The sequence below is a fragment of the Lasiodiplodia theobromae genome (genome assembly GCF_012971845.1).
Source record: "Lasiodiplodia theobromae strain AM2As chromosome Unknown scaffold_1, whole genome shotgun sequence".
NCBI lineage: Eukaryota > Fungi > Ascomycota > Dothideomycetes > Botryosphaeriales > Botryosphaeriaceae > Lasiodiplodia > Lasiodiplodia theobromae.
Genome location: NW_023336399.1, coordinates 1421824 through 1447919, shown reverse-complemented (window position 1 = coordinate 1447919; position 26096 = coordinate 1421824). Strand labels below are relative to the sequence as shown.

The window sequence follows — 26096 nt, the reverse complement described above, 5'->3', positions numbered from 1 at the left end:
GCCTCTGATGCCCAACCCTGCCCCCTCACCGTGCGCTTCTCAAGAATCCCACCACACCAACGCAGTAGCTGCCTAAGCTGCCAAGCCGCGCTCTCTCCCTGCCCGCCTCCTCGCGCCATTCTTTCAGCGCCTCCACAACTTCTTCGTCGCTCGTGATATCCTCGCCATGCAGCCTCAGGAATACTGCCATCCACGCCTGGATCAACTCGTAGTCGCGCTTTTGCCGCAGCCGTGCCGTGAGCGCTTGAATGAATGTCAAAAACTCATGCGACGGCGGAGTTTCCAGAGACCGAATCGCCAGGTCGGCTGCGCTTGGTGGTAGAGTTGACAAGTAGGAGACCAAATCATCATACGCGCCAGACTCGGAAGCGTTAGTAAGATGCCGGCTGAATTCTGATTGGTGAGCCCCGGACTTCGAAATTCGTGACACAGGGCCAGCCTTCGCGGCGGTATCTTGCTGGTCTATCCCGGCAATGGCCCCGTTGGCTGCGGGGTTAGCCGCACCGTTGAGACCCGGAAGGAAGAAAGGTGCCTTTTCAGGAGCCTTCGGCGCCTCCTTGGGCTTGTTGCGTTCGCGAATTAGATCCAGGTGGAGAAGATTTTGCCACCTCGACTTAGGAACCAAGCTGAGGGTGGTGATGGATTCACTGAGCTGATCCACCGACGGAATGCCAGCATCTTCCTCCTCCTCCTCGTGCTCGTCCTCATCCTCCGCATAAGCTGCAGAGACGATGTTCTCGCCGCCTTCGCCTGATGCCGTCGGCGCGTCGACCTCAGCAATCTCGTCATCCGAGATGTGTCTGGTGGGAACATGAGTGAACAGGGTTTTGTTTGTCCAGATATTGACGCCAACATTGTCCTCCTGCGCAACGGCAAGGTACTCGCCCGTTGCAGACATACCCAGCGAAGTACATTTGCTACGCAACTTCATCGCATCGATCATATGTCCCGTAGGCAAATCCCAGACGCGGATAATGCAGTCAGCCGAAGCCGCGATGATCCAGCGCCCGTCGTTTGAGAACGTGAAATCAGTGATCTGGCCCTGGCTGCCGAAGAGCTCTCTGACCAGTTTCTTTGTCTCGATATCGACGACACGAATGGAGGAGTCGGAGCAGGTAAAGGCAATGAGATCGCTTGAGCTGTGGTAGCGAAGACTGTTGATGGTAACCATAGGGTACCAATCAATCTCATGCAGCAACTGCCCGTTGGAGAAGTCCCAGAACTAGGATGATCAGCGAGACGAACACATGACAGTTTGGAGAAATATCTTACCTTCACTTTGCCATCCTCGCCACAACTGATTACGGTCCGATTTAGGTTGTCCACAGCTATACCGGTGACTGCTTTGGTATGCTTGCCCTGACCTCTTGCGAATTTCTTCGGCTTGGCTTCCACCTCCATCGACTCTTCTTCCTCGAGTTGCTGCAATTTCAACCGCTTGGCCTGTTGTGGGGTGAGCCTTGCAGGGAACCGCTGACGATGGATGCCTGATTGCAAGTTGAACATATCCAGGCCACCTCCTTGAGATCCGACGAGGGCGAATGTACCACAAGGAGAGATTGCAACACTCGTCACCGGTGTCCCATCGCCAGTCTCAAACGCCCACCGACCAGCCTTCTTTTTACCCCAGAACCATGTCCTTGCAGTCTTGCTGTCCTCGTGTGCGGTAACCATACTCTCCCAGCCGGTGAGATCAGTTGCTTCTGAACCTCCCTTGCCCTTACTAGGATTGTTCCAAATGGCATTGACGTCTGGCACTGCCCCCATACCGCCGTCGCGGTTTAGGGAACATGCCATGCAGGTGATCTTCGGAGCCCTCAGATCCTCGATGGACAGGCTACTGTCCAAAGCCGCCAGGCCCTCACTCAGAATACCCATCTTCTTAGCTTTCTTGCGAATGTTGCCTTGACTCAGCTCCGTACTCTGGCCATCACGCCGCAAGCTCCAGCCCCAGAGTGTCCGATCCTTGCTGGCGCTGACGAGCCATTTGCCACCGGCATCCGCACCATCCGCATCCGAAGGGAGAAATTGTAAGGTTGACACGGGCGCGGCGTGTCCGCTGCGGGAATGGAGGATTCGAGGAACAGGCGAGAAAGGAGTCTGATCGAAAATCCAAGTCTTCAAGGAATTGTCAAGACCGCTGGTAACGACGACAGCTTGGCCAGCTAAGAACTCAATCTTGCTGATGCCACCAGCCACACCACCATCCGCAGTCGATGGCGGAGCGTGGGCGCCTCGCAGCACACCCATTTTCCTGCCGCCTCCGTTCAGGTCCCAAAAAACCACATCGCCGGTATCTTTCGAGGCAGTGGCCATAACGCCGTCCTTCCGACCATCCTCTCCCGCGCCCTGTCCGTCCGTCCGGAAGGAAATTGAAGTGACTGGCGCCTTCCTCGAGGATCCAGTGTTCACAGTGAGGATCTCTTTGTCGGCGCGGATATCGTGAATGGTAACAGGGCCGCTGCTGTAGGCTATAGCGACGAGCGACAAAACGGGAGACGGCTGCAGGGCCGTCACATGGCCGTACTCGGCAGCAGCCGGCAGGATCGTGTAGAGTAGCCTGCCAGTGTTGATATTCCAGATCTCAACGCTTCCATCCTGTCTGCCGGCAAGGAGCTTGTTCAGGTAGGTGGGCATGTTACAGACACCACCGGTGAGTAAGCTGCCTGCACTACCAGCTCGTGGTGCGATGAGAGTGGTATAATGCTCTAACGTCTCGGACTTCCAGACGTCGATCCTCGTGGAGCCACAGCCAACGATCCATGCACCAAACACCAGGAGCTGCTTGATGTTCTCATCCCAGCCTTTCGGTGTTTCGAGCTCGGCCACCTTCTTACCACGCTTAAACACCCACACACCTCTGATTGCCTGCTTGTCTTTGCCCCCCCATGCCGCCAGAATCTTGTCTTTCCATGCTGCCGTTGCGGTAATGAGCTCTGGAGTTTGCGGTCTCGTGATGAAGACGAGATTCAGACCGCGGCGCAGATCGTAGGTTTGCAGGCTTCGGCCGACGGAAGTGGTGATTTGAAATGTGGTCTTGCCAAGAGGGACGGTCGTGAATGGGACATCAGTAGGCGAGATCAGACCTACAGTCTGCGCGGGTTAGCAGCTCTTCCCGGAGAGCAAATTGGTGTATAGCGGCGCATACTCGGAACGGCGCGAAAAGCCTCGATTTGGTCGGGCGCAGTTTGCCCTCAGGATGGGCTTTGCTAGCGTTGAGCTTCTTGCGCTTGACTACGCGGCCATCCGCGACCTGGGTGCTTGTGGCTGTCGCAGACATCTTGGCTGGGCTTTGCAGACGGAGGGCGCGTCGCTGGAGCTCCGTCGCGGCTGTGGTTCGAAAAATTCTGGATTAGCTCGCGGGATCTGCAGGGCGTCCGCGGCTAAGCAGGGGTGCAATAGTCGTGGCCGCACATCAATCGCCAACTCCACCAACGCTTTACTCCCTGTGGGCCGTGGTCTTGCAATATGAGCACACATTGACACGCTATTGTTTTGGCTAGGCTGGGAATCCGTGCTCGTGCACGGCCTGACGCGGCCTGCAGCACGCCAAGCGGCTCCAAAACTGCACCTCGCTCTGCGTGAGCCTGGATCTACACCAATCGATGCGCATGAAGCAGCTCGAGACAGCTGCCTGGACCATACCAGCAAGCCGTGTCTGGCAGTGCCACAAGCACGGCTGGCCGACTGGGTACACGTGCCACATGAAGTCATGTTGAAGAGTCCCGGGCAGCCGGTACGTTCCAGATGATGGCGCTGTGGAGGCGGCGGCTGCTCGGGACGGCAGCCTTGTGGGAGAGGGCGCGGAGGCCCGAGAGCCAGTCGATTCAGCACGCCGTCAGCCTGGGATAGCAGTGCTGCCCATCAAGGCCCGAGAGGATGGGCGTGGGGTTGCGGGAGGGCGGCGCTAGTGAAGGCATGCGGCGGCGGCAACGACAAACGGAGCATGCCCCCGGCCAAATGCACCTGCTAGACGTCATGTCTGGCCGAGCCTAAGGCACGCCTGCAGCACGTCCGCCCCGGCCAAAAGCAAATCCTCGAAACCGCCACGCTCTGCGCGTCACATCGGTCCAGCCACTCCATATGGATTCTCTAACGCGCACAACTAGTGCTGAGAGCACCAGGTCGCGTCATGGATCACATTCGCTTTCTGGCGCCTCGTCGCCCTCGGCCAACCGCAAGGGTCGCTCTGCCGACCCTGGCACCAGCATGGGGGACGTAGACCGCGCCAGCATATCTATGCCCCCACCGAACCCCAAGCCCGTTGCCCGCCAGCAGCATGACCGCAGACCCTCCAAAGCCTCCGACAGCCTGGTCGCCGCCTCCCTTATCCTCGACCAGCAAGACGCCCAGAACTCGTCCGCAATCGACGATGACCCAACACCAACCACTGCCATGTCCCCGTCCGCGGACAAAGAGTCCAACCGCATGTCTTTTTCGTCGCTCTACTCGCTCGGCTCGCAGATATACAACAGCGCCCGCGGCTCCGGCGGTCCCAGCTCTGTTGCGGGCAGTGAGCCGGATGGTATGTCAAGTGCTGCCCAGCCAGCCCGTTGTACAGGCTAACGTCGCCGAAGCAAAGTCTGACGGTCCTTCGCATGGCGCAACGACGCAGACCTCATCCTTCTCAGTCACTACTTCGAGTCACAACAACGGTCCTTCGCCATCACAGCTACTCTCTCCCCGAGACCAGAGTGCTGATCCCAACTCCGCCCCGGCCCCCGCCGTGAACGGCCATCCAATCAATGCTCAGCCCGCTCCTCTTCTCCAACATCGCCGCTCGCGTAGCCGGACTACCAATCCCGCTCGACGAACCAGTCACCATGGCTCCAGTGTCGCCGGCAGCGGAAGTCCCGCCAGTGAGCGCAGTTATGCTGCAGGCAAGGAGTACGAGCCCAAAAAACCACCCATTGGTATCATTGGCGTGTGTGCCATGGACACAAAAGCACGAAGCAAGCCTAGCCGAAATATCCTCAACAGGCTCATTGCCAACCAGGACTTTGAGGTGATTATCTTCGGCGACAAGGTTATCCTGGACGAAGAGGTGGAGAATTGGCCCATTTGCGACTTCTTGATATCCTTCTTTTCAGATGGCTTTCCCCTTGACAAAGCCGTCGCCTATTCCAAGCTCAGGAAGCCGTTCTGTGTTAATGATCTGCCCATGCAGACTGTACTTTGGGACCGTCGTCTGTGCTTGAGGATCCTAGACAAGCTGAACGTGCCAACTCCAAAGAGAGTAGAGGTCAATCGTGATGGTGGTCCCACGCTCCCTTCCGCAGAGTTGGCCAGTATCATGTATGAGAAAACCGGAGTCAAACTGGAAGGTGCACCAGATGGAACCGGAGGTGGGGTTAAGCCACCGGAAAGTGTTGAAATGCTGGAAGACAACGACGTCATCCGCGTGGATGGCGTCGAGCTTCGGAAGCCCTTCGTCGAGAAGCCGACCAGTGGTGAAGATCACAATATCCACATCTACTTCCCCAAAAGCGCTGGTGGAGGTGGTCGTCGCCTTTTCAGAAAAGTCAACAACAAGAGCTCGGAGGCGGATGACAGTCTCGAGGTCCCGCGAGCTATTACGGATCCGGACAGCAGCTACATCTACGAGCAGTTTCTCAGGGTGGAGAATGCTGAAGATGTCAAGGCCTATACGGTTGGCCCCGACTTCTGTCATGCTGAGACCAGGAAATCTCCGGTGGTTGATGGTGTTGTCAAGCGCAACCCCAACGGCAAAGAAATCCGCTACGTCACTAGTCTGACCAAGGAAGAGGTCGCCATGGCCGCTAGAATTGCTCAGGGCTTCGGCCAGCGTGTATGCGGGTTTGACCTGCTCCGCACCGGTGACAAAAGCTACGTCATCGACGTGAATGGTTGGAGTTTCGTCAAGGATAACAACGATTACTATGACAAGTGCGCGAGTATCCTCAAACAGATGTTTATCCAAGAGAAGCAGCGTCGCACTGGGTCTCAGCCTCAGCCCCCTCAACAACCGGCTAGCGAGAGCGACGAAATACCCCCTCCGGACAAGCCCAGTCACTCAAGGAAAAATACACACAGTGGCCACAGGGCTCAGCTCAAGTCCATACTCAAGTCTCCGAGTATGTCACGAATTGCGCACCACGTGGCGCATGGTCACCATAGTCACGGCTCGGGTTCGCCTGAGCTTTCGTCTACCACCACTCCGATTACATCTCCCCCAAGTCTCGAGAAGCCACCGCAGACTTCGTCACCTACACCTGACATGCTTCCACCTCCGGCTGTTGCAGATGTTACCTCTCACCCAAAGACGGAGACTGAGGAACAGGCTGCGCCTCCGCCAAAGCCGGCATCCAAGGCTCAGTGGAAGCTCAAGGGAATGGTTTCTGTCATCCGACATGCTGACAGAACACCAAAACAAAAGATCAAGTACAGCTTTCACACAAAGCCTTTCATCGATCTACTCAAGGGGCACCAGGAAGAAGTTCTCTTGACTGGCGAGGCGGCACTTGAGAGCGTTCAGGACGCAGTCACCAAAGCGTTCGCAGAGGACGAAGAGGATAAGGACAAGCTCACAAGCTTGAGGAATGCGTTGAACAAGCGCATTGGCTGGCCTGGCACCAAGGTCCAGATCAAGCCCATGTTCCGCAAGCGCAAGAAGGAGGAAATGCCACCCGAGTTGCTTGCCGAGATGCCTTCAGAGAGCGAGACCGAGAAAGCACAAGAACTTCTAAGTGGAGACGACAAGCCTCCTACGGATCCTGAGAAACTAAAAGAGTGGAGAGAGAAGAGGAGTGACTCACTCTCTGGCATGACTCTTTCGCGAATTGCCGCTGCGGAAAACAATCTGATCCTTGATAAGCTCCAGCTGATCATCAAGTGGGGCGGTGAGCCCACTCACTCAGCTCGCTACCAAGCTCATGATCTTGGCGAAAACCTTAGGAACGACATGCTTCTTATGAACCGGGATGCTCTGGACGACGTCCGTGTCTACAGTAGTTCGGAGCGGCGTTCAACCACGAGCGCTCAGATTTTCGCGACGACCTTCCTTAATCAGCAGGAGCTGCCACCGGACTTCATCGCGGTCAGAAAGGATCTCCTGGATGACTCAAACGCTGCCAAGGATGAGATGGATAAGGTCAAGAAAAAGCTTAAGATCCTCCTCCGGCAAGGCAACAAAGCCCCGCCGCAGTTCGCCTGGCCCGACAACATGCCGGAGCCATTCATCGTCGTTCGCCGCGTTGTTGACCTGATGAAGTTTCATCGGAAGGTCATGCGCCATAACTTCACTAAGTTGCGTAGCAATGCAGTGTCGTCTTTGGCTGCTGTTGCGAACGCCGACACGTCGAACGGAGGAGGCTCTGCGGTGGCAAACGTATCTGCCAACGTCACAAACATCCAGGCTCGATGGTGCAGTGGTGAAGATCCCGAGCTCTTCAGAGAGAGGTGGGAGAAGCTTTTCAAAGAATTCTGTGATGAAGAAAAGGTTGATCCTAGCAAGATCTCCGAGTTGTACGATACGATGAAGTTCGATGCCCTTCACAACCGACAGTTCCTCGAATGGGTCTTTACGCCGGATAGCAGCCTGCTGGAAGAGGACACGCTCGAAGAGACAGCTCTTGGGGCCAGTAACACGGCAAGCGCCAAGTCTACACAGCCTCCCAGTCCCTCAGAGCCTATGCATGATCCGCCGAAAGAGCATGATAAGGGAAGTATATCCCAGCGTATCGGCTTCAGACGCCGATCCGAAGCCGCCTCGGCATTCAATAACCGATCAAAGGAACAGTCGCCTGCGCCAGAATCGTATTTCAACCTTTTTGAGGGTGTCGGAAACGGCTCTCTGCCCTCAAAGGTCAAGACCGACGCTCGCCTGGAGCGCCTGCGCGAGCTGTACAAGCTCTGCAAGGTTCTCTTCGACTACATCGGGCCGCAAGAATACGGCATCACGGACGCAGAGAAGCTCGAGATCGGCCTACTAACGTCGCTGCCGCTACTAAAGGAAATAGTCAAGGATCTGGAGGAGGTTCAGGCGTCGGAGGACCCCAAGTCGTTCTTCTACTTTACCAAGGAGTCGCACATCTACACGCTGCTCAACTGCATCCTCGAGGGCGGCATCCAGACCAAGATCAAGCGCAACGCCATCCCCGAGCTCGACTACCTCTCGCAGATCTGCTTCGAGCTCTTCGAGTCGCAGAACTCGACGGGCGCCGACGAGCCGTCCAGCTTCAACTACAGCATCCGCATCTCGCTCAGCCCCGGCTGTCACACGTTCGACCCGCTCGACGTCCAGCTCGACTCGAAACACTGCATCGGCATCGCCCAGCGCCGCAGCCTGACCAGCCACCACGACTGGATGCAGGTCATCGAGACGCTGCGCGACAAGTTCCACACGGTCAAGCTGCCCAAGAGCTTCATCGCCATCAACCTGAGCGAGAAGGTGCCGCAGGCTTTCGGCATGAAGGCGGAGAAGGACGTCGAGGTGGCGGAGAAGGCGGAGGATGAGCTGGTGGAGAAGCTGGAGGAGAAGCTTGACGAAGCTCAGGAAAAGCCGGAGGAAGCTGAAGAAAAGCCGGAGGAAGCTGAAGAAAAGCCGGAGGAAGCGGAGGAGGCTCTGGAGAAGCAAGAGGCCCTGCCGGATCAGCAAGAGCCGCAGACGCAACAGACATAGAGGTTGTTGTAGATGATTGACGTATTACTGTCCTTCCTTTTGGCTCTCTGGTCTTTGGAGGAGCATATGGGTTTGCTCCTCGATTTCAACGTCTAATCTCAGACACGACTGTTATGGATGTGCAATGGTTGGTATAACAAGAGGCACAGGAAGTCGGCAACGCAAACGTACATGGCATTCGGTTCAATAAATGTATTCAGCACAGCACAATAGAACTAGAATAATTGGAAACAACTGTGTGGTGCAAACGAATGTTATTATTGGTTGACTTGCTCGAACACGTATGATGAAGAACCAAAACCAGCTAAAGCCAAACGAACAGTATACTCCACCCAGCCCCGAATAAAGTCATGCTCTATCTACCTCCCTTCGCTCCGACACCAACACTCGGGGGCCACTCACCTTCAAGTACCACCTCTCCTTCTGCCTTCAAAGTGTGTGATTGCTGTGCCCGTCTCGTATGCTCTCGTGCCTGTCAGTGATTAGTATCTTTATATCATGATGAGACAGGGGACACTTCCATCTATTTATTTCCCCGAGCGTGTGTAAAGGGTACCTGTAGAGAAGAGTCAATAGGAAACAAAACCAAAGGAGTGGATGGCAACTTCCCAAGCAGCCTGAGTAGCATCGTCTCCTAACTGGACCTGAGAGTACGTCAGCAAAAGCTCAGATAGGAGTGTATCAAGGTCACTTCCCAGCCATTTATCAGCCTCCAACATTCTCGAAATTCCTCTGAAATCAGTTAGCATAAGCTCAGTCACAGGGGAAAGGGGGATACTTCCCAACAGCAATCCGTAGCAGGCGGGTGCCCACCTCACTCCACCGCTCCAAACACCAACACTCAGCTGCCGTACTATGGAGGATGTTAGTCTGTATTCTAGATCAAAGCGAAAGTTGGCGTGACTTACCCCTTCGGTCGCCCATCCAAGCCACCAACGCTCCACGCACCAACACTCAAAGCCGTGCCGTACTGTAGGAAAGAAGTCAGTGCTGGTCTAAGGGAGTGATGGTGAAGAAATGCAGCTTACCCCCTCAGTCGCCCTCGCAAGCCACCAGCACCCAAACCAACACTCGCAAAAAAGCCAACCTCGAAGCCTATAGTCGAATGTTAGCAATTGTCCTGGTAAAAAGATTGGAAGTGGAGAAGACTTACCCCACGCTCATCAGCGCCACGCTGACCCACAACCCGCAACACCTCCTGTTGCAAAAAAAAAAAAAAAAGCTCCAACAAAAAAGAGCCAATAAAAAAGCTCCAGCAAAAACAGAGCCAATAAAAAAAAAAGCTCCAACAAACAAGAGCCAATGGACAAAACAAAAACAAAAGAAAATCCGCAAAGTACTGAGCCCCCCACGGAGCCTATTTTTTGCCTCCCAGGATTTTTTGTCCGTATAAAATTTTTTTGGTGGGTCCCCTCGAAAGGCTTCCCGGTTTTAAGCCGCCATTGTAAGAGACGGTTGCGATTGGCTGTGTGTGATGGTGGTCCGTTTGCAGGCTCATCCTTTCCCAAGGGATGGCTGTAGACCGAGAGAAGCCGCACGCGATGGAGGGAGGTTGTATTGTCTTTGCCGGAGCACTGCCGTCGACTATTGTAGCCCATTACAGGCCGTCATAACAGTTTCTTAGTTGCTCTACGGCTGGAGGGTCGTCGTTGCTGGATGGTAGCCCGCTCAGGAGCCGTCATCATCCGCTGGTAACCGCCCCAATGTGTTGAAGTGCCGTCTTTGGTGGATGATCGCCCGTAGGTCGTCATCATCCCCTGGTAGCATCTTCTTGTTTGTGTGGAAGACCGTGATCACCGCGTGGTAGCCTTGCTCAAGGGCCGTCTTGGTCGGTGTCGTTGTGTCTTTCCAAAAGATAAGAATGTCTCGGTAACCTCTGCTGAAGAAAAGATTGTGGTCGACCCATGGCCGAAGAGAGTGATAGCGACAGAAGTAGAAGAGAGTGAAAGTAGTTGCTCAGGTTGGTCGTCGAAGGCGTGCATAGACAGCCAGATTGAGATCGGTGCATCGCGGTTCCAAAAGAGTGCGTTGGACGCGGCGAGAAACTTTCTGGGCGCGAGCGAGTGTTGCTGCGACAGAGTCGCTGTACTTTGGTGTCGCAGGCGGAGCCTCGACAGGAGGACGATCGGAGGTTGGCGGGGCTGGAAGAGTAGGCCTGGCCGGGCGTTCACGAGGAACGTAAGGAGTGTGGTTGGCTGCGCGGGCGAGACGACGAGCGCGGCAGCCGGCAAGAAAAGAGTGAAACTCGGCAGCCTTGTCTGACTCGGCTGCGAGGGAAGAGCGAATGGAGATTGCGGGTCTGTGGTTGGGGACCCCAGCGAAAGTGTTGTCGACGCGTTCAGCGCCGGAAGAAGTCGAGCACGGAATGATTGTGCGCGAGAAACGAGCCGTGTTGATGGAGACGGCCTTCTTGGTGCCGCGAGAAGGTTGCTTGAGGCAGCTCTTGAGCGGAGCCACCGGCGCGGCAGGAGCGAGCGTGTAGCGGGGAGCCGGAGAGAGAGTGGCCTCCTTGTGGCAGAGACGAGCCGCAGTTCGTGCAGCCAGCGTTTCGCGGATGTTGTCGCGAGCGTGCCGGCGATAGAGAGGGTGACAGCTGTGGGTGGGAAGCCCGCTGTCCTTGTCAAAGAGACCCAGAAGATCCAGGGTCGTGAGCACTTCAGGTCGTGGAGAGCGAGGCATGATGAAAGTAGTATGTTTGTGTGTGTGCTTGTGTGTGTACTTTCAAAGACTCTCCTGATGTGTGCTTGGAGCTGAAGTGATGAAGAAGAGAACGAGCCACAACAACAACAGCCGCAGTTTTGTAGGCGACTTTCACGCCTTGCCAGAATGCGGATGGGCTGGACCATGATTGAGAAAAGTGGACGGTGCAAGGTTCTACTTGGAAGATCTGCTTGGCGTATGAGGGGGTGTATCCACCTACTTGTAGCTATTCGGGCAGCTGGGGGAACCACAACGGAGCGCAATTGATGCGAATACCTGAAGATCAATGAACCTCACAGCATCTTGGAGGACGGCACTTGCTAAGTTAACATATGAGTCTTTATAAAAACCTCTCCGCCAAAGAAGTACATCTGGAGGTGCGTGCAAGGCAGGTGCAAGGTAGGTGCAAGGCATGTGCAAGCCTTAGGTGGTACATCGTCAGCAACGCAGGCCTCAGCGCCCAGCACTCAGAACGCTGCGAGACTGTCTATGAGATGCTGCTAAGCCGCCTCTCCCCGGCTACGCGATGGACATGCAGTGATACGACCCTGCAGCCGTTGGAGATGGCTGCGGGCAAGCAATCCTTCCCGTGCGCGGGCTGGCCCGTCCCGTCCGCGCGCCCCCTGTGCGCCCCAACCGGGCTCCGCTCTGTCCTACTTTACAGCATCGACGTAAATTAAGGCCACCCGTGCCCACTGTGAGTACCGCTGTTAACTCTCGCCGCGCCTGTTGCCTAGCAGCGCGACGGCAACCCGATGTGCGACCGGTTGCTGAGCAGCACAGCGAGCTGCCGCGGTAGCCGTCGTGCCAGCGTGATTAGACACTCTGATGTCATCAGCCGATCGATGAGGCGCCAGTGTCTCCATGAGCGCCCCGCCCCTGAACCGCCTGCATCGTGCAGACTTACCGCCACAAACCCAGACAGACCGGCATGCTGCCAAAATATGATGCCAAAGTGCAGGTGAAGCTTGAATGATGGCTGTGTATTAACTGCGAAGTTCCAGAAGCTGATTCGCGCCCAGTGATAGCTATGTTCTCACTTCGCCCATGACCATTGATAAAGCCTGACATTGGTAGTGCTACCAGCTCAGACAGTAGTAAGTCCCCCAATTGCTCTCTGAGGCTGCTAGGAAAGAGGACATTGCCACTCACTCCTCCGTTTCAGCATCTGAAATGAGCGCCATACCTTCTCACGAACACTTCTCAATTGGCATTCGGCATCGCGAATTTACGCGCATCCACACCATCTCGCTCACTCATTGTATTAAGCCCCTCAAAGTACTGTCGTGAATACGGTCTAAATGTGTCGCGATAAGAAGTGTCCGCTTGCGCGTCAATGCACCGAACGCGCCTGCCTAAGTTGACGCAACCCTCATGTGACGTATTAGGAAAATTTAAGACAGAAGAACCATGAAGTATCGCAGAAGTCGCTACAACACAGCCTCACAAAAATTCTGACTTGGATTGTGAGATAGAATGTCAATCTAGAAATCGCGTTGTTCGAGTGAAGTCGCAAGATTACCCGATCGGGTATGGCGTGTTCAAACAGTGCAAACACCCTGCTCCAGCTATGTACCCTCAGCATCACTGCTCCTCTTACGGTTATATTTATGCCATTGCTATTTCCTTTCTGATTATAATTATTTGGTTTCACCACAGGTTGTCCAATCTATCTGTGTGGCCAACCTGTGAATGAATCAATACCTTGCATCCATATCTTCCAAATCCGCTTCATCCTCCGATTCTTCCTGAACTTCCTCGTCCGCGATCCCAGACTCAGGCTTCGCCAGCCTCTTATCCTGCTGCTCTGTCGCCTGTGCATTTCCACCCAGACTCCTCGCCTGTTCTTCCGTCAATTCCACAACCATTGGCGCGAACTCTCCGGTCTCGTCATCCTCGTCGAACCGCGTCCCTACGTCCATCTCAACCTGCTCGCCGTCCTCAAGCTCCAATATACCTCTCCTCACGAAGGAGTCGTCAAGCTGCCAGCCAAACTCGTCCCTCAAAAATTCTTCCAACTCGTCCAGCTCGTCCACGATGTCCGACTTCTCTTTGCCATCCAATTCATCCAACCCCTTCCTAAACTTCCTCAGCAGCCCCTTCAGCAATGACCCACCATCATCATTCAGATCGAAGAGCATCGCATCTGCATCCTGGCAATGCTGCAGCTGCAGCCTTAATAGCCTCAGGAACCTTCCGTAGAACCTCGCCCTTTGTATAACCGCCTTCTTGCACGTCAGCAGCAGCTCCAGCAGCCTCTTCCACTGCTCCAAGCAGCTGTTGTTGTTCAGCGTCAACACCATCAAGAAGGTGAACTGCAGCTCCCCCAGCACCTCATCTTCCCTCCCTCCGCACACCCGTCCGACGAGGTCCCCTAAAGCCCACGACCGATCCTGCGCCGCCTCCGTGCGCTCCCGGCCCGTGACTCCCTGGCCCCAAGTCATCTTCAAATCGATCGGCAGCAACTCCAACTCCTTCTCCGGCTGCCATGCCGCGCCGCTGCCGCTGTCACCGCCGCTGCGATCGCTTGACAGGCCCGGGATGTCGTCCATGTCTCTCGCCGCGCTACTCGCGCTCGTCAACCCCCAGTGTTGCTGGTCTCCCCCACCGCTGCTGCTGCTAGCACCGAGGATCCTGTTCAGCAGCTCCTCGCTGATCGCATCCGTCAGCGCGCGCCAGTCCTGCTCCTTGTCGCCCTCGTCGTCCGCGTCCTTGCTCGCGCTCTGCCGGTACGGCGTCAGGCCCTCGCGCCAGATGGCCCCCAGATTGGCGCGCCAGCGCAGCACCTCCGCCGGGTCCGACTCGGGCACCAGCTCCTCGTGCTCCGCGTTCCATTTCTTGACGAAGAGGTCCGGTGGCGAGCCCGGAGACGTCTCGCGGACGCGGAACCACGCGCCGTGGCGGACCGAGAGGGACGTGGTGCTGCTGGTGAACACGAAGTGCCAGCCGGCGGGGAGGTCCTTGATGCCCTTGAACCGGTTCGTCGTGGTGAAGGAGAGCAGGTCGATTCCGCCCAGCGCGCCTGCGGGAACGAGAAGAAGGACGCACGGTGTGGCGTCCATTTTCAATTTTTCTCTCTTGCTGCCGAGCAGTAATTAAGGCTCCAAGACGTGTCGTTGTCTCAGCTTTTGATGGTGCAGGATCGAAAATCCGCAGCTGGGTCGGCGCAAATGCTGAAAATTGCCACAAGAGATGGTCCGCGGCGGCCTTGGGAGTCGTGGAAAATCGTGGAAGTTATTGCATGGCGCAAAAGCTTGAGGGGATAGCGCGAGAATTTGGGCTTCCTCAACGGTGGTGAGCAACCTCTTCTAACGGCACTTGCGAAGATCCGAATGGCGCTTTCCAGATGGTGGTTGAGTCTTCTGTCAAGTGTCCGTCCGGAGGAAGGCGTGGCTGACGTCGGGGTTGGCGCGCAGCAAGACCCTGCATCTACCCACTTTACAAAGTTGTTGCCGCTCCACCGTTCTCTAAGACGATTCTCACTCTCACAACCATCACAAAGCAAAGCAAGTATACTTTCATATTCAAATTGCGTTCTCATTGCAGATATTTGAGCTTATCTTTCAATCCGTCTCTCTGTGAGACTCAAATGCATCAAAAGCAGAGCAAAGATATGTAGGGAGTCAAAACCACAAAACGAAATTTATGATCCGTTCAGTTTTCTCAGACAGTCCCACCATGGCTACACCGCACACAGACCTGATTGATTATGCGAATGATTGGTCTGTGTGAAGTGCAGCGGTAATCTCCCTCAATACCAGGAACCGCTACAGCTAGAAGAAACTGCGCGGGCAGAAAATTTGAGGTTGCTATGGTATACACCAAGCGAAAAATGTCACGAAATGCAATGTGGGAAGGGGGGATGATTCGTGATCCTTACATTCCTTTTTTGCTGCCTAAAAGTTGGGTGAACTGGCGAGTGCACGTTTGAAATGATCGTATGGTCAATTCAATGTGACAAGCCGAAAAAGTGAGGACCAGGCGAAAAAGGCCGTTCCTCTCGTAGTTGTCATCAGCCCCATAGACCTCGAACGCACACCCAAAACCACCAGCACCAAATCAGAGACGACGACCACGGCGACCACCCTTCCTGCGAGTAGAGTCGGAAGGAGTGGGGGTGACGTCCTCGATACGGCCGATCTTCATGCCAGCACGGGCAAGGGCGCGGAGGGCAGACTGAGCACCGGGACCGGGGGTCTTGGTGCCGTTACCACCAGTGGCCCTGATCTTGACGTGGAGGGCAGTGATGCCGAGCTCCTTGCAGCGGGCAGCGACGTCCTGAGCAGCCAACATGGCAGCGTAGGGGGAGGACTCGTCACGGCTAGGATCCTGTTAGCGCCCTCCTCCTACTAAACCTTTGGAAGCGGGACATACTCAGCCTTGACCTTCATGCCACCAGTGACACGGGAGATGGTTTCGCGACCCGAGAGATCAGTGACGTGGACGAAGGTCTGAAGGATTAAATGTTAGTTTCTGATCCCAGCATGTCTGAACGTTCAAATTTGTCGAGAATCCTGTCCAACTTCCATCCGGAGCCTTCGAGTCGCGCTTCCCCACATCTCCACGGCTGAATGCACGGAATCCCAGACTGCCTGTCCATCGGGCATCGACTCGCGCACGAAACCAGCTCTTGCACATCAACCGGCCATTCCAGTGGATCCCCTCTGCGAAGCCGCACCCCGGCGCAAGCGTTCCTCCTCTTCAGCCAATGGCTCGTTTTCGGCAGGAAAGTCGATCGGACAGTGACCCTCGATGGATTTTTGGCTAAACCAAACAACATTCTGTACTCACATCGTTGAAGGAGGCGAAGATACGGGCAACGCCGAAGACGCTACAAGCCAGTCAGCACACAGGTCGAACAACGTATTCGAGCGATGCAACTTACAGCTCGCCCTCACGGACGTTGGGTCCGAGCTGGACGTTCTCCTGGGGAGCGCGGGCAACCTTCTTGGGAGGCATGGCGTCGGTTTGGGGAGATGACGGGGTGGGTTGATTGTCAAAGGTCGCGGGTGGTCGTCGCGAAAAGAGGGAAAGAGAAGGCGGCAGTTGTTTTTCGCGCGGTGTGGGCTGCCAAGATTTTTCACGGCCCGGCGTTGCACCGAACGCCGCTTCGCTTCTGCGCAAGCCTTTTCTAGTCCGACTTCTCAGCTCCACCTCTCTTTCTTTTTTTCTTCCAGCACCGCGCGACTGAGAATGTCCGCTGCGCCCACTTGAGACTGCGATTTGCCTGGCTCTGACGACGAGCTTTCTGAATCACTTAGCAGCACTCGACCACCAGACTTTGCGTCGCTCGCGCTGCGACGCGCATTCGCTTGCAACCATGGCGGACTTAGACAAGACTGTCGGCATCATTGGCATGGGCGACATGGGGAAGATGTACGCGCGGAGGATCAGCGAAGCTGGCTGGAGGTGAGTATGGCGCGTTTGGAGAAATTCTGGAGGTCAAACTTGCAAGGTAAGCAACTTCTTTCACTCACCACTCCTACCTTTCTTTGCAATGATGACTTGAGTGCATTTGGCTCGAGTATGGCCTTTCGTAGCGACCGGTCGGCCATTCTGGCTTCGGAAGCTATGGGGGTCGTCTATGATGTAACATCTCAGCTACCTTTTTCTTCATTTGTCTGAACCGCATCCACACTTCCCAACTCATCGCACAACCGTTTGGCAGATCAGCTTTGCTAACATACGAAAAGATCTCCTAGATATCTGCTCAAATGATGTGACGTGCCCATCTGACACTTGATCCTGCACAGGGTCAACGCCTGCGATGCGCCGAGCAAGTACGAAGAATTGAAGGAGTTGTACGCCGGACACGTATGGCACACATTTTGTACTTTGTCCAAAGTAAACAAAGAGCGGCTAGCTGAGGCTCGCGCTAGAACAATATACACATATACCCGGACGGCCATCTCGTCTCCAGATGCAGTGACTACATCATCTACAGCGTGCCAGCTGAGGCCATCGACACCGTCGTAGCCAAATACGGTCCATGTATGCCTTGAAATATTTGCAACCTCGCACTGTTGTTCACTTGAACTTGTTAACCAACTGATTCTCCTCGCCGAATACAGCCACCAAACTCGGTGCCATCGTCGGCGGGCAAACATCCTGCAAAGCCCCCGAAATCGCCGCCTTCGAGAAACACCTGCCGCCAGATGTCGAGATCATTCCGGTCCACTCCCTGCACGGACCGGGCGTGGACCCAAAGGGCCAGCCGCTCGTCCTGATCAAGCACCGGGCCTCGGACGCGTCCTTCGCGCTGGTCGAGCGCATCCTGGAGTGTCTGCAGTCGAAACACGTCTACCTGACGGCGGCCGAGCACGACCGCATCACGGCCGACACGCAGGCCGTCACGCACGCGGCCTTCCTGTCCATGGGCGCTGCCTGGCACGCTAATGCGCAATTCCCCTGGGAGATCCCGCGCTACGTGGGTGGCATCGAGAACGTCAAGATTAACGTCACGCTGCGCATCTACAGCAACAAGTGGCACGTCTACGCCGGCCTCGCCATCCTCAACCCCTACGCTCAGAAGCAGATCCGCCAGTATGCCGAGAGCGTCACTGAGCTCTTCAAGCTTATGCTCGCCGGCCACAAGGAGGAGCTCCGCACCAGGATATACACTGCCGCCAAGGCTGTTTTCAAGGAAGATGTGGGTGATGAGGACTTGCTACTTAAGGATGAGGTGCTGGATCGGTTTAGCCTTGGCGAGAAGCCACCGGAGCGGGTCAAGAACAACCATTTGAGCTTGTTGGCAATGGTAGACTGTTGGTGGAAGCTAGGGATCGTACCATACGATCATATGATCTGCTCAACGCCGGTAGGGTTTCCGTCCATACTTTATACGAAAGGTTGGAGTTTGTGTGCTGATTTATACAAAAACAGCTCTTCCGTCTTTGGTTAGGGATCACGGAGTACCTCTTCCGCAAACCTGAGTTGCTGGAGGAGGTCATTGAGACGGCCATACATGACAATACCTTCCGTGCTGATGATCTGGAGTTCACGTTCGCTGCTAGAGTACGCCAACTTTATCCCATTTAGTGTTTTTCTGAAGCTTACGCAGCAACCCAACAGGATTGGAGCGACCGCGTCAGCCTCGGTCACATGGATGCGTACCGCGAGAAATTCGAGCACATCCAGACCTACTTCGAACCACGCTTCCCGGAGGCGAAGCGGGTGGGTAACGAGATGATCAAGACGATTCTAGCAAAGACCACGAAGCCCTAGAAATCATTTATTGGAGGGTCTATCCTAGGTAATGATAAAGGCCGCGGAAGACTCCTGACCTGCCAAGGTGGTCGCCTAATCGCTCTAATCCTACATCCATCCCGTAATGAAGCCAATCATGGGTATTGTGGTCGTTTTTTGTGCTGTCCAACCGTGTCCGGCGCTCAATCATTGTGAACGCCTTTTGCCATGCAAACGCCTTCTATGCTCCAGTGAGCATCATTCCACACGGAGCTGCGCAAAATCTGCCGCGTTCTCGTGCGAGACTACTTATGTCTTGTTTCTGGCACTGGGCTCTTCAGCGGCGGTAGCCGCGGTCGTTGCGCCTCATGTTGTCAGAGTACAGGCGGCCCTCACTCCTGCGGTTGTCCCAGCGGTCGTCGCGCCTGTAGTTGTCACGACCACCATTGTCGGGGAAGCCGTACCTACCATCCTGGTACTCAGGCTCCGCACGCCTGTTAGTCCTCTCGGGCTCCCTCCTATCCATGTCATCCTCGTCAACGTCCATACCATCACGGTTTTCAGCGGTCTTTGGGGGCTGGTATCCGGAACGCTGGCCCGGCATAATGGGGCTAGGACCGCTCTCCTTCATGAAGACGTACAGAAGCCTGCCGTCAGCCTATTGGAAGGTAGTCAGCACGGAATGGCTTGAGCTATGTAGTGTGTTTGTACCTTGCGGTTGTTGAACATGCTGATAACGTTGTCAGCACCGCTCTTCTCTACAAACTGCATCTCGGCAATGACAGTTGGGTGAGAGCTGGTAAGCCTGCAACCCAGCATCTCTCCGCCAATGGGAGTCATGACAGCCTCGATGTCGGCAGCAGTGGTACCAGGCGCAAAGTTGCTTGCAACAACAGTCCAGCCAGTGGGCTGGGCAGCGCCACGGATGCTGATGCCACTTGCACCTTTGGTCTGGGCGGTCTGGTTGTGGGATCCGTTGGGCGATGGCTCCGCGCGGAGCTCCTGGTACAGGCGGTTGCCGCGCTCGAGGCGGGACGCCGACTGAGCACGAGGGAGCTTTGCGAAACGGGATGTGCGCGGGTTGTTCATATGGTGAAGGTCGTGGCCCCAGCGAGTGTTGTTGATGTTTGGCTTCGGGATAGCGGAGTGCTGTCGCACAAGGTCGAGGGGTTAGCAATCTTCGGCCTTGGGTGCAGAGCAATACCTCAGCGCACCTTGGTCACGCCCATGCGACTGGCCAGACTGCCTCCGGCGGCGCCCTTGCGGTTGTTACTGCTGTTGTTCTGGGCAGCGGCGCCTGGCGCGCTCTTCCTGCGGCCTGAGCCCAAGATCTCGTTCGCAAGAGCCTCCCTCTTCTGCTGCTGGCGGCCTTTGAGGTGGTGGGTGGTCAGCTTCGAGGGAAAGGATAGGAGGCGGAAGCGCGCTCGTACCGCGTTGAATAATGGCGTCAAAGGAGACGGGCTGGTCCTTGGTAGGCGCCATTGCTGCAATTGCGCGTGAGGTGCAAAGCGAACGTAGGAGCAGTGGCAATGGGGGCAGGCGAGCGCAAGAGGATCGCGGGCGGTCGGAGGTCCAGCTTGCGAGAGGCGAGCGGACAAGAAATGCGGAGGATGAACGGAGGTCGGTGACGCTTTTCTGGTCGCACAGGCCACTAGGTGCGCCAAGCTTCCGCGACGCGCGACGCTAATCCGGCGACAGACTCGCGCCCCAGCTCCTCCTCGCCCTTGCATCTCCTCTAGTTTTATGATTCGTGCATCGAATAAAAGCTCAGCAAATCCCTCTACCTACTAACATCAAACGATAACAACCTGCAGGTAGCCAATCGACTTGGCTCTTGGCCCGCCCTTCTCAGCCCTCGGAGCCTTAACTGGGCCAGCCGGTCTCCAGTAGGAAAAAAAGAAAAGATGGGCTACGACTGCTGCTGTTGCAAGCAGTCGCTGGATGACTGGCCCAGCTGGGCTCCCCCCTAGTGAGTCGCCTGGGCCACGCCAAGACCAGCAGGCGCATGACATGGCGCCGTCAAAATATGGCCAAGATATTCGGAGGACTGGCCACTCCACCGGGCACGTTGCAGACTTTGCTGGTTAGGAAAAAAGACCAGCGCTTCTCCCTCGCACAGTGCTCTGCCAAAGCGTCGAGGTAAAATAACTCGCCGATCGGACAGCCCCAGCCTGCCAGCAAAACTTCGTGCAGTAGATAATCTTTCTGGCTTGCTGTATTCCACGTCAGCCCGTGCTCATCCAGGTCACCGGAGTAACTTACGCCAACACTCGAAAGATGGTTGGTCTCCTGCAACGGCAGAAAAGTTTTCCCAGATCCAGCGCAGCATCTCCTCGCTCTGCTCGACTCCCGTAAACGGAGCCGGCACGACTTTGGACAACGCAGACAGCTCATCTTTGTCCATGGCGTTGTAAGCCGTCAAGAAGCCTTCAAGATGTCAGTCCGCATTTCACTTCTAAGGCTTCCGTGGGACCATCACCGGAACGGATAAGAAGGATGTCTCCGAACTTGATCTCAACCCCCTGTTCTTTTGCTACCGCGTGTAGTTCGGCCAGCGGTATGGAGCCGCTCTTGAATGGCTCGTAGCTGACATTGTTCTTGAGCCGCCAGCTGTGCCAGTCAAGAAGGATGCCGCGACCAACGATGCCCTTTTCGGACCAAGCTAGCTTTTGTCAACTAACTTCTCCCTTTGCAAAGGAGACTTACCATGGATGCCATTCACGTTTGTCGCGTGCTGTCCATGAATGTCCTCGAGCGTCACTCCATTGTAAAACCTTTGCTCTTTCTGATAGGCAAAGTGACGAAGGCCGTCCCCTTGGGCATGCCTTAGTATTAAAGTCAAACTCTTCAAGAAACCATACTAACACTGGCTACTGCTTTGCGTGTTGAATGTCCACACGTCATCATTGACGATACGAGGAGGTTTTTGGTATACTTTTTTGTGGAATACTTGGCGGCCAAAGAATGGAATGTCACCTTGGGCGTCGAGCGGCAGGTCAAGAGAGATTCTGAAAAAGCCCGTGTGTTTCGTTATTCTCCCGGCGTAACGGCAAGTAGGAAGGTTCTGCAACGACTGAAGAAACTTACCTTTGCCCAGTCTTAATTTCTTTCGCCGCTTCCAGCACGACGTCTTCTGTCAATCGATTGAGGAACCCGAGCTCATCATCATCGCCGTATCTAAATTACGTCAGTAGTAGACGAGTTCAGCCTCTATACTGTGCCACTTACAGCCCCCAGGCAGAGTGGTGAGGATCGCCCTTTCGTAGGGGGAGATCAGAAAATTTCGGGATTCTGTCCATTTTCCTGTGGGGTTTGCTCAACGTTGTCGATGAGGTACAGCTTTCACAGCAAGTGAGGACTGTAATGAGGGGCAGAAGCTTAACCCCACTCATATCAGGCTCAGAACGCGCAACCGAGGTTTTACCAGCCTCGCAATCACGACAAACACTTCAAGCTTGAAGCAATAATACTTGTGTTGATTTGCTTGAACTTGAAACATGGCTTTTAAGAATGGGCTTCTAGGTAAAGGCATGATTCAAAGTAAGAATTTGTCTTTGTTTATCCAACAGAGGGACTTCGTCGACTTCTTCCACCGACACAGCGCCCATACCAAGCACAAACACATGATTGTATGACAGCATTCTTATGGGAGCTTCCGAAAATACTACTTCTTATCCCTCCGTCTACGATTTGCTGCATCCTCCCGCATCTGCCGTGTTCGTGGGAGAATCATAGAATCCGCAGCGGAGTTGAATCTCGCTCCGCCGCCCCACGATGATGTTGAGGGCGCAGTGGAGCCACTCCAAGAACTTGGTGCAGTCGATCCGGTAGTCGATCCGGTGGCCGAGCCTGCCCATGTGGATCCACGGTACGATGATGTTCCCGAGGAGGAAGACCCTGACACAGACGTAGAACCAGGTCGAGGACCATATGAGTAAGGTAAACCGTACATAATTCCGAACCACATCTAAAGGTTACGTCCGCAAGCGTCTATGGTTTTGTAGAGAGTGTGCGGTACTAAATACAACCGGAGTCCAGAAATGCAAAGAAAGAAAGAAACCGGTTGTGGCTTTAAATGACTATCACAGGGGTGCTATCACCGAGAAACATTGAGGCTCTTTGTTGGCTTTTGACATGCGCTGCTGTGGATCGCATAAACCTTCATCCTTGATCGCGTATAAGAGCATTGTCCACAGGCTGTGCTCCTGATCTCGGGAGTACCTGGCACTCAGATTTCATTATCCAGTTCGAAGACAGTATCGAGATCCAGATGACCCAGGTTTTATGGCACGGACCAGCATGGAAGCTACAACGCATCATAATGTCTCACAGATAAGTTGTTCCTTGCAGATCTTCTCAATGTGATCAAATTCTCGAATTTCCAAGATCCAATCACGCCATAAGTAGCCGCGTGCATGTACTATAAATATACCCCCAGAAATTGTAGGTATTACTACACTGCCTCCGACCCTCGCTGAATTGAGCTTCTATCAATGTAGACATCTTTGGTATAATTTTGTTACACCAACAATACTATTTAATATCCCTTGAAATAAAGCTTTAAATTGTTAAAAGTGACCTATATTCTAATGGAAGGATCTCTCTGTGTGCATTATCCTTGCCGAATTAGACGCGTTAGAGAGATATTCTTATTACTGATCTCCATGTTAAATTGAATATCTTGGGATGCTGAACAATCATGGTCACGGTTTTTACTTATCTTGAATGCCTGAGGCACCAACCGGAGTGACTTCGGCAGTGCGGACCTCCGCGAAGCTCTTCACCACGACGCGTTGCAGCAGCGCGTCATTCCACAAAGGGCGCTGGTCTCTCATGGATCCCTATGTCTCTCCTGCGGGAAGCGCAACGATGCCTAGCTAACCAGGCCGCGCGCAAGAGCCTCAATGCCTTCATCACCTTGCCCGACACTGCCGCCGTGCTGCGTCAGGTCCAGAGCGCCGAATCGCAGACGTCACAGCGTACGATGACTACCCTCTGATATCTCAAGCTTACTGACACCCCCGATGATTAGCTTCGCCGCTCAATGGCCGCCTCGTAGCAATCAAGGATAACATCTGCACGACCGACAGCCCCACGACCTGCGCCTCGGCCATCCTCCGCACCTTCACCTCGCCTTACGATGCCACCGTGATCCAGCGGCTACGCGCCGCCGGCGCCGTGGTGGCAGGCAAGACGAATCTCGATGAGTTCGGCATGGGCTCGCACAACCTGAACTCGCACTTCGGACCTGTTTCGCAGAGCGAGAGCGTATCGGCCGGCGGCAGCTCCGGTGGAAGCGCTGTGGCCGTAGCGACGGACCAGTGTTGGGCGTACGTTCTCTCCTAATACATATAATACTCCGCTAACCGTTGGCCTTGTTAATAGGGCTCTGGGCACGGATACCGGTGGTTCTGTCAGGCTTCCAGCCGCGTACACGGGCATTGTGGGCTTTAAGCCGTCGTACGGCCTGGTGTCGAGATGGGGCGTCGTTGCCTACGCCAATTCTCTCGACACCGTGGGTGTGATGGCAAGGGACTCCAAAACCGCAAAGGATGTCTTTAGTACGTCTCCAGTCGCCATTCCAACTACCAATAGAAATCACTAACATGACCCTCTATAGACGCCATCAACCACCACGACCCGCTCGATCCAACCAGCCTCGCCCCGAGCACACGCTCGCGCCTTCCACGCACTCCCCCCAACCCTGGCCCCCTCCGTGTCGGCGTCCCAACGGACTACAACATCACCGAGCTCACGCCCGCCGTGCGGCGCGCCTGGAAGCGCACCCTGGCGCACCTCCAATCCCTCGGCCACACCATCGTGCCCGTCGCGCTGCCGACCACGCACCAAGCCCTCTCCGCCTACTACGTCCTGGCGCCGGCCGAGGCGTCGTCCAACCTGGCCAAGTACGACGGCGTGCGGTACGGCACGCGGGCGGAGGGCGCCGACGGCAGCGCCGACGCCATCCTGTTCAGCAAGACGCGCGGCGCTGGCTTCGGCGACGAGGTTAAGCGCCGCATCGTGCTCGGCGCGTACACGCTGTCGGCCGAAGCCATGGACAACTACTTCATCCAGGCGCAGCGTGTGCGCCGGCTGGTGCAACGGGACTTTGACCGCTGCTTCCGGATGGCGAACCCGCTGCTGGTGGAGGAAAGGGACAATAGCAACGGAGATATTAGTGCTACTGACGAAGGAGTGGACGTCCTGATCTGCCCAACTGCGCCGACCTTGCCGCCTCGGGTGGAGGAGCTGAGGGAGGCACAGCCGGTCGATGCGTACATGAATGATGTTTTCACAGTGCCAGCAAGCTTGGCGGGGTTGCCAGCGATGAGCGTGCCTGTAGGGGGTGAAGAGGAGGGCCGGAAGGTGGGGATGCAGGTGATTGCGCAGTACGGGTGCGACGAGTTGGTGTTTGAGGTGGCTGGGATGATCGAGGGAAACTAAGTATTACGGTAGGACATCACCATAACCAGATACATGGAGCAAATTCAGTAGCTTCAAATGGCTTTCGATTTCCCCTCCGACTGGCCTAGCTGTGATAGCGTCTTCGGCTTGTCATCCTTCCGGATGTCTTTGGTATTATCGTACAAAGATGCAAGGTATGAATTGCCTTCTTCGGTGTTCCATGGCGTCGTGAAATGCTCTGAAAGGAGATTCGTGCCTTCGTGGTCCCGCAGGCAGGCTACTGCTTGTCCGTCTTCGACTGGGTGTGGTCGGCCAGCGGCTTGGCGTCGCCGTGAGGCATGATGCCCTGGCCCTTCTCGCCGGGCGGCGGGGTTGCCGTCTTGTCGGCGCGGTCGACGTGGTCCGACTGCTCTGGTCAGTACGCTCGAGGTTCACCACAGCAGAGGGGCATCTGCAGTGCATACCTTGGGCTCGGCGCCAGTGCCGTGGATGATGTTGTGACCGGCCTCAATGGCGTTGTCACCAGCTCCAGATCCGTCGCGAGGCATGATGTGTGTGTGCGTTGTGTGAGGATATGTCTTTGTTGTGTTGTGGGTTGAATGGTTGCGAGGCTCTGCTCCTGCTGTTATTTATATGTTTCGCGTATACGCTTCAATGACGCTGCTATGTTTCTTCCAGGTGCGGCTGCCCATCATTCGTCATGTGGGGTTTGAGAACCGCATAGGTGGGTGGGTGGAAGGAAGACCTGTGATGTACAAACTACGTCATTTAGAACCAACCCTTCGCCGGTGCCGGCAGCGCCTCGGTCCCTTTGCGCTCACTAGGAATAAAGCGGGAGCAAAAAGGGAGTACAAGCGGAGTCGATGAAAATTCGGTCAAGATTCCCATTAGGCAACATCTTTTATGAGACTTTGGTTCTACCAGAGTCGCTTCCGTTGCCCTTTTCGGCGCGTTGCTAATAGCATACGACGTCTGAGAAGGGACCTTCTCTGGCTCCGGTTTCAGAAGCCTCTGAGGCGTTGTGGGGAGTGGCTTCGCCTGCACTTGCTCGACGCTATCTGGTGATACCGAGCTGCGAAACCAAGGACAGTCAGCGCAGTTCAGCCGGTCAGCCCGCGTCAGCATCCCACCTCAGCTCAATGTCACACTGCATACGTGTCTCACA

At 55.3% G+C, this 26096-nt stretch overlaps 10 protein-coding genes across 10 annotated transcripts; 3 read left to right on the top strand and 7 right to left on the bottom strand.

Annotated features, from left to right (window-relative positions):
* Window positions 1-25: 25 nt before the first annotated feature.
* Window positions 26-3280, bottom strand: LTHEOB_436 (WD repeat containing protein; the record flags this gene model as incomplete). The annotated part of the gene is made up of 3 exons (XM_035513385.1): window positions 26-1222; window positions 1273-3093; window positions 3149-3280. The coding sequence occupies 3 exons, from the start codon at window positions 3278-3280 to the stop codon at window positions 26-28; spliced, it is 3150 nt and encodes a 1049-aa protein (XP_035372438.1).
* An 803-nt stretch (window positions 3281-4083) lies between these two features.
* LTHEOB_435 (Histidine phosphatase superfamily clade-2) lies at window positions 4084-8641 on the top strand (the record flags this gene model as incomplete). The annotated part of the gene is made up of 2 exons (XM_035513374.1): window positions 4084-4525; window positions 4578-8641. 2 exons carry the CDS (start codon window positions 4084-4086, stop codon window positions 8639-8641), a joined length of 4506 nt encoding a protein of 1501 aa, XP_035372437.1.
* Window positions 8642-10597: 1956 nt separating this feature from the next.
* Window positions 10598-11320, bottom strand: LTHEOB_434 (Gelsolin repeat protein; the record flags this gene model as incomplete). Its single annotated transcript, XM_035513363.1, has 1 exon — window positions 10598-11320. One exon carries the CDS (start codon window positions 11318-11320, stop codon window positions 10598-10600), a length of 723 nt encoding a protein of 240 aa, XP_035372436.1.
* A 1718-nt stretch (window positions 11321-13038) lies between these two features.
* LTHEOB_433 (AAR2 family protein) lies at window positions 13039-14403 on the bottom strand (the record flags this gene model as incomplete). The annotated part of the gene is made up of 1 exon (XM_035513352.1): window positions 13039-14403. One exon carries the CDS (start codon window positions 14401-14403, stop codon window positions 13039-13041), a length of 1365 nt encoding a protein of 454 aa, XP_035372435.1.
* A 997-nt stretch (window positions 14404-15400) lies between these two features.
* On the bottom strand, window positions 15401-16300 carry LTHEOB_432 (40s ribosomal protein s14; the record flags this gene model as incomplete). The annotated part of the gene is made up of 4 exons (XM_035513341.1): window positions 15401-15662; window positions 15716-15792; window positions 16133-16172; window positions 16227-16300. 4 exons carry the CDS (start codon window positions 16298-16300, stop codon window positions 15401-15403), a joined length of 453 nt encoding a protein of 150 aa, XP_035372434.1.
* Window positions 16301-16661: 361 nt separating this feature from the next.
* On the top strand, window positions 16662-18565 carry LTHEOB_431 (Prephenate dehydrogenase; the record flags this gene model as incomplete). The annotated part of the gene is made up of 6 exons (XM_035513330.1): window positions 16662-16750; window positions 17095-17155; window positions 17221-17332; window positions 17413-18098; window positions 18224-18355; window positions 18413-18565. The coding sequence occupies 6 exons, from the start codon at window positions 16662-16664 to the stop codon at window positions 18563-18565; spliced, it is 1233 nt and encodes a 410-aa protein (XP_035372433.1).
* Window positions 18566-18863: 298 nt separating this feature from the next.
* On the bottom strand, window positions 18864-20008 carry LTHEOB_430 (Nucleotide-binding alpha-beta plait; the record flags this gene model as incomplete). Its single annotated transcript, XM_035513319.1, has 4 exons — window positions 18864-19184; window positions 19238-19675; window positions 19741-19895; window positions 19957-20008. The coding sequence occupies 4 exons, from the start codon at window positions 20006-20008 to the stop codon at window positions 18864-18866; spliced, it is 966 nt and encodes a 321-aa protein (XP_035372432.1).
* A 537-nt stretch (window positions 20009-20545) lies between these two features.
* LTHEOB_429 (Major facilitator superfamily transporter) lies at window positions 20546-21825 on the bottom strand (the record flags this gene model as incomplete). Its single annotated transcript, XM_035513307.1, has 7 exons — window positions 20546-20739; window positions 20789-20953; window positions 21000-21188; window positions 21233-21340; window positions 21392-21534; window positions 21614-21703; window positions 21755-21825. 7 exons carry the CDS (start codon window positions 21823-21825, stop codon window positions 20546-20548), a joined length of 960 nt encoding a protein of 319 aa, XP_035372431.1.
* A 1544-nt stretch (window positions 21826-23369) lies between these two features.
* On the top strand, window positions 23370-24970 carry LTHEOB_428 (Glutamyl-tRNA amidotransferase subunit a protein; the record flags this gene model as incomplete). The annotated part of the gene is made up of 4 exons (XM_035513296.1): window positions 23370-23505; window positions 23559-23856; window positions 23912-24087; window positions 24147-24970. 4 exons carry the CDS (start codon window positions 23370-23372, stop codon window positions 24968-24970), a joined length of 1434 nt encoding a protein of 477 aa, XP_035372430.1.
* Window positions 24971-25208: 238 nt separating this feature from the next.
* On the bottom strand, window positions 25209-25479 carry LTHEOB_427 (Basic leucine zipper protein; the record flags this gene model as incomplete). Its single annotated transcript, XM_035513285.1, has 2 exons — window positions 25209-25337; window positions 25396-25479. The coding sequence occupies 2 exons, from the start codon at window positions 25477-25479 to the stop codon at window positions 25209-25211; spliced, it is 213 nt and encodes a 70-aa protein (XP_035372429.1).
* Window positions 25480-26096: the final 617 nt, after the last annotated feature.